General features: G+C 32.7%; 2 protein-coding genes across 2 annotated transcripts; both read right to left on the bottom strand.

The window, feature by feature from the left end:
• Nucleotides 1-395: 395 nt before the first annotated feature.
• LOC131600550 (17.9 kDa class II heat shock protein-like) lies at nt 396-1,204 on the bottom strand. Its single transcript, XM_058872697.1, has one exon. It carries the CDS (start codon nt 1,061-1,063, stop codon nt 584-586), a length of 480 nt encoding a protein of 159 aa, XP_058728680.1. The 5' UTR covers nt 1,064-1,204; the 3' UTR covers nt 396-583.
• A 4,273-nt stretch (nt 1,205-5,477) lies between these two features.
• On the bottom strand, nt 5,478-6,262 carry LOC131600548 (17.9 kDa class II heat shock protein-like). Its single transcript, XM_058872696.1, has one exon. It carries the CDS (start codon nt 6,171-6,173, stop codon nt 5,694-5,696), a length of 480 nt encoding a protein of 159 aa, XP_058728679.1. The 5' UTR covers nt 6,174-6,262; the 3' UTR covers nt 5,478-5,693.
• Between the last annotated feature and the right edge of the window lie 4,614 nt (nt 6,263-10,876).

Raw genomic sequence — 10,876 nt, 5'->3', positions numbered from 1 at the left:
TATGGTTCATAGAATCCGAAGTCAAGTAGATATTGTTACCCAACGCCTTCCAACATATTCTTAGCCTAGTATTTTTGTCACGGCTAGCCTTAGAGGAAAATTAGTTGCGAATGATACATATGATCAGGACATAGTGGCCACCTTAAGTAGTATGGAAAATAAATATACTGCAAGTATCACCTCATGACAGCAACGAGAATTCAAAGACTAGGAGATCTTGCTTAAGGGGTATTTTTGGGTCAAACTTAATTCCAACCTCATAGCCTATACAATAAAGAGGTATTTTTGGGTCCAACTTAAGCATGTGGATAAACCTATGTATAAAAAAAAAAACTCTATTTTGAATGGGTGACCATATTGATGTTTCTCTTAAGAAGTTACAAGAGATGAAGGTGTTACACCATGAGCCATAACTTCTTTCACAACCATATAGAAACATAACCACTGCATTACAAATCAAAGTTATTACTGCAATGATGATCACTAAATCCAAAACAAACTATAAACAGTAACAGCCTTAAAAAACAACATAGTACTCCTCTCTGCCTCAAAGGTCGTGATTATTCAAAACAAGGTTTCGATTTCAAGCAATCTTAACTTCAATAGTTCTAGGATTCTTAGGCTGAGGTGGAGGCAATTTCTCAACGGTAACACTCAACACCCCATCTTGACACACTGCCGAAACACCATCAGTATTGGCATTCTCAGGAAGAACAAACTTTCGCATGAATTTCCCAACCCTTCTCTCCATTCTCAAATACTTAGCACCTTCTTTCTCTTCTTCCCTCTTCCTCTCACCACTTATCACAAGCACGTTATCATCTTCTACCTGAACCTTTATGTCACCAGATTTCAACCCCGGCATATCGATCACAAACACGTATGAATTTGGATATTCCTTCACGTCCGCCGGAGTTGCAGCCATCGCTTTCGCATCTCTCACATAGGATCTTGTAGGAGCATTGTGTGGTGACTTGTCGGAAGAATTGTCGTCAGAAAGGTCCATCATTTGGTGCAGAGCATGCAATACTGGAGCATCCAAACCCATCAATCTGAAATCCATATTCGCAGGCTTCCTCTGAATTTTGTATCTACTTTGATGAAATGATTTTTGATGATTTGTGTGATGATAAAGGTGGTGATGAATTGGAGTATTTAAAGGGTGAAAAGGGAGAAGAAAGTAGAAGGTTCAAGAAAAATGAAACAAAACGGAGAAACAGGGTGTTACGTGAAACTTCTAGTGGTTTCAAGTTACATTAACCATTCTTTCTATTTTTAGTACCTTCCCGAACCTTCTGTCTGTTTTTTTTTTCTTTCTGTTTTAACTTTTCTTCATTTTTTATTTATAATATTTATTTTTTAATCTTTTTTATTGTATACTCATCACCAAAATTCAATATAAGAAACAAAGTATTTGATTCTTTTTAAAATAATAATCGCATATGACATTTGTATTTAATAGTAAATAAATAAATATGTATTATCGTGAAAAAAGTTATTTGAGTTAATTTTTTTTTTGTAATTAGATTTATTTAATTGACCAAATTGTTCAATAAAATAAATTAAATAAATTTGTTATCACAAAGTTAAATCAACATGCTAATAAAGTTTATTTTGGTATGAATTAGATGAGAACGGTATGAACTAATCTATCCTATAAAAAAGAAGATTATGATGAACGATAAATTTATGTTTGATTCATGTACTTTTAACTTTCAGACAATTATTTTTGTAAAAATCAAAATTTTATAAATAAAACTGATCATAGAATTCTTTTTAAGAGGGAGAAGACTGCCAACTTGATGAGTATGAAAACAAGATTGTTGAATAATACCGTCGAAAGTCTAAACTAATAAAAGACATTGCTCCACACACTTCCCTCAATTGTGTAAACAACGGAATGCAATTGAATTAAAGATCTCATCTCATGATGAATCACTAAGAGCATTTCTAATGGATGAATAGTTGTTTGTTAATTGCATAATGATGAGCTAGGTTGTTTATTTTAATTTATCATTGGAATTTGTTTAGTTAACGTTTTAGATTTTTTGAAAATAAAAAATATTATTTAAATAATCAATCACAAAAACACATTGTTTATTATTAAAATATTATTTTTTATGAAAAGATAAATTCTTTTTACACATAAAAAATTATTTTTCTTTTAATACAAATAAAATAGTATAAATTAGTGGATTCAATTTTAGATTGTTTAATTATAATCATCATATTTTATGATAAAAATTATTTATGAATTTCTTAGATACATTTGGACCTACAAAGTATAACACAAACAATCAAAATTATTTTTTTCATTCGAGATGCTCTAAGTCTTTATGGATCGTCAATTTTAAATCAGTCGCCCAAAAAAATAAAGATTATTTTAGAGAAACTATTTTATTTCAAACCAAATTTATTAAATTATTCGAACAACTAAATTTTTTAAGAAAGATGATGAAGAAGGTTAAAGAAAGAAAAAAGGATGTAGATCCTCTTCAATTTTTATGGTTCAGCCATCCCTCCATTTTTAATCCAATGGTTGATATATCCACACCATAAAGTAATAGTTCATAAGAGACAAATAAATAAAATGAATGAATGGTTAAGATTTTGAGCATGATGGAAGCATGAGAGAAAGGGAAGGAGAGGATCCATATCCAGAAAAAAAAATTGAGAATGAGAAAAAAATTATATTTCAAAATTTATGAAACTGTTAAATGTATTATAAAGTTATGCAACATCATGCTTATTTATAGACGGTCGAAACCCAAATCCAAAACATATCACTCAAACATCATACAAAGTTATATTTTGATTTCAAAACAACAACTATATGTTATATTCAATTATATATGTTAAATACAACTAACTTGTCCGAACTCGCGAACTCGCAATTATGTCAAATACATATTTTCCATAAAATAATGAATTAAGACTTCTAACAAAATATTATAAATAATATTAGAAACATTTGTTAAATATTGTGAACAATGTTAAAAACATGAATGTATACTAAATATCCTAGTGATCACTAATCAAGAAGGCGAGAATGGTGGGTAGGTACATCACAAAATAAAAAGAATCCCGAACTATCCTTATAAATTTTATAGGTCCCGATGTTTTAACCACTAGAATAGTTTTCTCTATAGATTTCACACTTTTTCAAGTTTTTTATAGGTGAAGTTTTGTTGTTCCTGCTCCTAGACCATATAAGCAACATATGCGATCTCTGAACTTCAGGATGCTCTCTTTGATCTAGGGGAGACATGGTAGCCTATGTTATGTGAATTATTTAGAAAGTGATGTAGAGTTTAGAGAAAACAGAGGCCTAAACAGCTAGACCACAAAGTGAATGCAGTTGTTTAGCAAATGGAGTAACAATACAAAGCTTCAAAGGATAATGAGTTAGAGATTTTTCCAGAAAATGTTTATTCTTAAGTCCCGAATTGAGGTTAAACTTATCTTTCAAAAGTTTGAGGAAGTACAAAGATTCGTGACTGTGAAATTAACTGCGACAAAACGATATCAACAATAACCAATATTGATATTTAGTGTTTTTATACTATAGGATTAATTGATGATGATCAAAGACGTGGAAAGACTTTCAACATATAAATAGAGAAAAATGATAGAGAATTCTTACAATCTTTTAGGTTTTTTCTTTACCCACCTCTCTGTGGGGGTCACCCCCTGCGAAATCCCCTAATTGCCCTGCTTCGGAGATGCATCTACGAAGTTATTTTTTTAAAAAAAAAAATTTGACTTCGGAAATGCATCTCCGAAAACACCAAACATCTCCGAAAACACCAAAAAAGTGGTGTTTTCGGAGATGCATTTCCGAAGTCAAAAAAAATTCAAAACCGTGAATATTTTGAAAGTTCATTTCCGAAAACATTTCTGCATATACAATTTTCCCTCCTTCACTATTTCATCATTTTTTCTCCAAAACTTCTCCAAACCCTCTCCAAAACTCAATCAATCTCCATCCATTTTTCGTCCTGAAATCAAGTTTCAAACCGTTGATCACGTTAAAGGGAGTATAAAAAGCAACAATTTGAGGTAAACATCTCTCATTTCATCCCCTATTTCACTACATTGATTCAACAAAGTTCTGCTGAAACCTGCGATGGTTCGGAAGTTCATTTCCGAAATATGTTACCTAACAAATTTTGGAAATGAACTTCCGAAATAAGCCCTGGCAGTTAAAAAAAACAGTTTTGGTCAATTTTGCTAATTTTTGCATATGTTAGGTATGGTGCATCCGGACAACATTGTGCAAGACGATGACGCAGTAGTTCTGGAAGTTGTCAACGTTAATAACGATCCAGTTATCGATGTTAAATCTATGATCAATGCGGTTGATGTACGACAACAATTTACAAATGATCGGAACTTCGGTAGTCATGAACAATTGCTTGATTAGGTTCGTAACGAAGCTAGTAAACTTGGATTTGGAATTGTTATTTTAAGGTCCGACAATTGAAATAGTAGGCGGAAAGCTTTCGTAGTTTTGAATTGCGAACGGGGTGGAAGTTATGTACAATCAAACCGGGTGCTAAAACACGAAGACACGGGATCGAGAAAGTGCGGGTGTCCGTTTAAGTTGCGTGCTACTCGGAGGGTTGATGATTTGTAGCGTTTAACCGTCATCTGTGTCCGTTTAAGTCTATAAATACAACACACTCTTCTTCATCCTCTTCACACCAGAAAACACAAATGACACAAACCTACCCCCACCTAGCATTCGTCTACTTCACCATCGGCTACCCGATGTCGTTCCACGCGCGACACGCCATTTGCGAAGTTTATAACGTCGCTCAACACGCTATTGCAATATCCCGAAAATCGAAAGGTTGTCAAGCTCGAGTACCGCTCGCCATCGCTTAACGACGAGGGAGACATTGAGCTCACACCTTTTGAGATCAAGAACGACGAAGATTTAGCGGTTTTGTGGACAACTTTCGACTGATTTTCTTCGAAGGGTCCTATCGAGTTGGACGCGAAACTTCAAAGATCGGGAGACGACGTTATCAAAATGTTGACTCATCCTCACCTACTCGTGTTTAACAATATGTAACTTTTATCTTATGTAATGTGATCGATGTAATCTTCATTCGATTGAATAAAGCGAATCGTTCTTGTTTGTTATTTTTCTTCTGTCCAGACCTTATTACGGAAGTACATTTGCGAATTCCTCCAAGGGGGGTAAATTCGGAGATGAACTTCCGAAAGGGGGGTGAATTCGGAGATGAACTTCCGAATACACCAATTTTCTGAAAAACAACTTTATTTCGGAGATGCATCTCTGAAATCAATGTTTTTCATTAAAAAAAAACACGTTTTCGGAGATACATTTACGAAAACACTTTTTTTTTAATAAAAGTACGTTTTCGGAAATGAACTTTTGAAACAAGGGGTATTTTGATAAATTCACCAGAGGTGACTAAGAAGGTTAGGAGGTGGGTAAAGAATTTTCCATCTTTTATTACAACGCCAAAGAAGTCATAGGCATAGCTATTATAGAATGAGTCACAACCACAAAAACAGAACAACTGCATTTCATTGCATTACATATCAAAACAGATCACTACAACAATGACCACCAAAACAAGACATAAAAAATAACAACGTTAAAGAATAACATTTTACTCCTCTATCCCAAAATCATGATAATTCAAAACAAGGTTTCAATTTCAGGAAACCTTAACCTCAATCGTCTTAGGTTTCTTAGGTTGAGGAGGAGGCAATTTCTCAACTGTAACACTAAGAACCCCGTCTTGACATACAGCAGAAACAGCATCGGTATTAGCATTCTCAGGAAGAACAAACTTTCGCATAAATTTCCCAACCCTTCGCTCCATTCTCAAATACTTTGCACCTTCTTTCTCTTCTCCCCTCTTCCTCTCACCACTTATCACAAGCACGTTATCATCTTCAACCTGAACCTTTATGTCACCAGATTTCAACGCTGGCATATCGATCACAAACACGTATGAATTTGGAAATTCCTTTACGTCCGCCGGGGTTGCAGCCATCGCCTTCGCGTCTCTCACATAGGATCTTGTAGGAGCATTGTGCGATGTCTTGTCTGAAGAATTGTCGTCTGAAAGGTCCATAAATTGGTGCAGAGCATGCAGCACTGGATCATCCAAACCCATCAATCTAAAATCCATTACCGTTATTTATCTGATAAAGTGACGTGTTCAATATTCTGTTTTCTGAAAGCTATGTTAATTTGTTTTGTGTTGAAACAGAGATGTATGTGGAGTATTTAAAAGAGTGATAATAAATGTATGTGAAAGAAGAAGCTGGAAGATTCTATATAAATGAACAACGATCTACTATGTTATATAAACTTCTAGTACCTTCTTTTTGTAGAAAAGAATTTGACACGTGCCATTCTAAATATTCCTTTCTAGGAATTTCCTTAATCTCTTTTGGCTCATTTTCTAAGTTAATTTTGTCTAAAATGTATCCGATGTTTTGAAAATATATAATTATTATTTTATGAAATTATATATAATTTTACAAAAACCTTTAATAATTTTATTGAAAAATTAAATTAAAAAATATTAAAAAGACAGAGTAATAAATAATAGAAGGTATATTAGAAAACATTATATTAATGTTGTATTGATATTGTAAAGTAACTATAATTTATAATAATTTTTTTCAAAACATCTTATAATTTAGGATAAGGGAATAATTTTAAATAAAAAATTAATAATTAAATATTTTTCCTAATCTTTTTCATTTTCTTCACCTTCATGTTGACTACAATTAATAAATGGGTTATTATTTGATTGTTTAAATTTGTATTTTATGACTTTTTCAGTTTTTTTTTTTTTTTGCAATAACCATGTATTGATAGAAAAAATCAAAAAATACATCAATAATTATGTTCTGAAAAAAATTGTTTAAATAAAAAGATTTCAGAAACGACTCAAACGTGCATATCATCTCAAATGGCGCATGCACCTAAATTTAGTGAGGAGGCGTCAGATAATTTGGCTGATGCGTTGTATGCTTATGAGGTGGCGTCATCCTATTTGGCAAATGCATGCAAAAGTTATGAGGATGCGCTAGATGATTTGGCTCATGCATGTATTAGTATTTTCTATAAACAAGTCTCCTATCCTACACTATTCTTCATAAATCTACTCTCTAATCTCAATTTTTTTTTCATGACATCTTAATTGATTTTCAAAAGGGATGGTTATGTTATTTATTTGGCTGTCAAACCCCGATTAAAATAAAATTTTGAAACATCCACTTAATGGACCATCTTAAGATGTCATTGATGCGTTGGTTAGACGAGGATATCCAAGATGTCGAAGTCATTAGAAGAATTCAGAGACAACGAACGGTCACCTCACTTGCGATTGAAAAACCTCAACGTTGATGGGAGGAGGTCAAAAATGACGCTGACGTTGTGTTGGTGATGCATGGAACAGATGAAATTATTTTGACAGTTGTAATTGTTTAGATATGATGTTGTGTTAAGTAGTTCAAGTGTGTGTTAAGAAGAGTTTGATTTGTTGTAACCAAGATGATAAATGAAAAAAGTTTCATTCAGATCTAAAAATAAATTACATAGTGTGCGTCATATTTTTATGTTGTTGAGCTTGTAGCACGATTGAGATAATTTTTTCAGTTGTGTCAGACTTGACGACATACACTAAACTTTCTTTCTAGATTGTCAGTCACATTCATTTCAGTTGTAATACGCTTGCATATGGGACGACCCATTTTCTTCCTTTGCATTTGGTTGTTGTGCCAAACAATTTCCCATTCATACACAGGCCAATAATTCTCTTTTGCTACCACTGAAAAGTCGTTGTTGTATACACTGAGCAAAATAAGCGGAAAATAGAAGCGATAATACATCATGATGAGCATACGCACATGCCGCAATGACATGGGAGCATGACATACGAAAGGTTTGGAGTAGAACTCTATACTTTTGTCTTGACAGCCCCTCATTATGGTCAATCGTCTATTTGACAATAAACTTATGGTTTTCAGGATCTAGTTTGATCAACGTTTCTAACTATGAAAAATTGAAATAAAACCTTCAATCAATTCCTTGCAAATATAACAATGTTAAAAGCGAAAAAATTATGTTAGACGGTGTACGCAAATGAAGGTCATATTCAGATTCAAGATGTGCTTGAAATCCTGATTGATTGCCTTTTTGCCTTAGAAGCCAATTCAACAGAGGCAAAAATAAAAGTTGAATTGAGCAAGAAATTTGTGAAATGTCTATTCTTAATCCACCAAAGTGTGAAACCAAAAATCTTATAGAAGATCATAGAGGAAGAAGTGGATAGGGGTGTGTGGGATACTACAATCAAGAATTTGTATGAAGATGATGAAAATTTGAAGAAGACTGTGTTACAATTTTTTAGGAAGTAATATGAAAACAAGCAGATGAATGATGGTAATGCAGTTGCATATTTCTTCTCGAGTTTGGTGTTGTTAACCAACCACGTGAAGTTGTGTAGTGAGAAGATCACTGAATTGCAAAAGGTTGAGAATGTCTTGAGATCCTTAACTGCAAGGTTAGACCAAATTGTCGCGGCAATTAAAGAATCAAATGACCTATGTGATATGAAGCGTTAAGAGTTGCAAACATCCTTGTAAGCTCATGAGTTAATGTTAAAGCATAGGAAGTCGAGAAATATTGCAAGAAGGTCAAGTAGATGAGGTTATGCAATAACGGGAGGTAAGAAGGCAAACTAGAGCAAAAACTCAATCAGTCAGGCTAAATGATTATGAAAGATTCCCTGGTCAATCAATAAATGAATATGGTTATCTGATAAAAGAAGCAATGATGAATGAATCAGAACCAATTGATCTTAATCAAGCCATTAAAGATGAGAATTTGCAATAAGCTATGAGAAGAATCAGACTTGGAAATTGGTCAAACAATCGGGCAAGAAAGCTATAGATGTAAAGGGATATTTCCTATAAGGTAATGCTAGTTGCAAAAGGATTCCTTCAAATGCCTAGAATTGACTTCAATGAGGTATATGCATTAGTTGCTTAAGTTGAAACCATAAGAATAGTAGTCGAAATTGCAACATACAAAGGGTGAAGTCTCTTTTTCTTAATGGACCACTAGAATATGAGGTATATGGCAAGAAACCACTAGGTTTTGCTATCAACGGGCAAGAAAAAATATGTACATGTTGACAATGCACTATATGGATTAAAACAAACACTTATAATATGGAACAAAATAATTGACAGCTTTCTAATCAAACTAGGATTCAACCAGTGCACATCAAAATATAGAGTGTATGTGAAATATTCTAATGAGCAAGATCATATTATAATATGAATCTATGTGGATGATTTATTGGTTACATGATCAAATGAGATTGAATTGACAAAGCTGGAGAATAAATTTTAAATTTTAGATCTAGAAAATTTGGCCTATTTCTTATGAATGAAATTTATGATCACAAAGTTTTGTGTTTTCTTGCACTAGAAGAAATATGCAGAAGACATATTGAAGAAGTTCAGGATGAGTAATTGCAAGCCTGAAATCACTCATATGGAAACAGGTAGAAATCTAAAGAAGGATACAAATGATGAGATTGTAAATCCAACTTTGTACAAGCAAATCATAGGATCACTTAGATACTTATGCAACATTAGGTCTGACATTTCCCAAAGTGTTGGCATGGTGAACATATTCATGGAGAAGACAAGATCATGCCATCTACTAGCAAGTATGATTGTATTGTAAGTGAGGGACTTGTAACACAAACAAATTGTCACAACTTGACAGTTTTAAAATATTCCGTTTTCGATCTTTGTAATTGTGTTAGATCAATTGAATAAACTCTCTTTTCACTCTAATTTCATTTATCCTTCTCTATGTACATTACTTTGTGTGACAAATTATTCAAAAACAAAAACTACATTAGATTAACCTTTGCGTGTTTTATGTTATTGAATATAAAATAACTAATGTTCATTTTATTTCTTTTAGTATTTAAGATTGGATAGTATTAAAATAGTAGGGTTAATGCATAAGTTATAATGATTATTATGGGTGAAATCATATCGAGTAGCTTGAAAGGAACTATTGACAGAGACATTCAACGAACTATCAACCTTGTAGGGAATTGAGGAAGTATTGTTGTTGATAGAAAAATGATTGTTAAGAACTATTGAAAATCTAAAATTATGTTGTGTTGCCTATTAAGCTAGGGTATTCCAATGATATTATACTTAAATGTGTTATAGTTGTTGTATAGATTTAGTTTTATTTATTGAAATGAACAAGCAAACAAAAGTAAGGCTAAAGCAAACAAAAGTAAAGAAACTTAGAAAAGAACTTAAGTAGAGAATTGTTAGAAGTTGTCATTCTGTTTTTTGTTCTCAGGGAACTGAGATAATTTCCCTATAATTAGGTAGAGAATTGTTAGAAGTAATCATTTTCTTCTTTTGCTCAAGGGAACTTGATGATTTCCCTGAAGTATCCTATTTTAAAACCTTGAATCTTAATGGCAAGAGTATTAGGTCTTTACTTAGTATCAATATATGATTTGTGTTATGTCCTGCTTATAACACAGGGTCTTTAATGCAAGTTGGATTTTTAAGTTAAAGGTCTTGCTAATCAGTGCCCTCAGGACAATGATTAAGCATTCCAAAAAAAGAAAATATTTTATAGAAAATTTAACATTTCAATTTTTCAAGACATTAAATACAGAGATTAGCGAAATAAATTTACTATTTTAAAGTCTTAACCTTAAGCGCACAGTTTAGCATTTGTTAACTAGACGTTTATTGTAATTAGGTAGCTTCTACGGTACATGATAAGTTTGAAAGGTTTCAGTACAGTTGTTTTCTTAACTAATAAATT

This window comes from Vicia villosa, linkage group LG4 (genome assembly GCF_029867415.1).
Source record: "Vicia villosa cultivar HV-30 ecotype Madison, WI linkage group LG4, Vvil1.0, whole genome shotgun sequence".
Taxonomy (NCBI): domain Eukaryota; kingdom Viridiplantae; phylum Streptophyta; class Magnoliopsida; order Fabales; family Fabaceae; genus Vicia; species Vicia villosa.
This window is presented reverse-complemented; position numbering and strand designations above follow the sequence as displayed.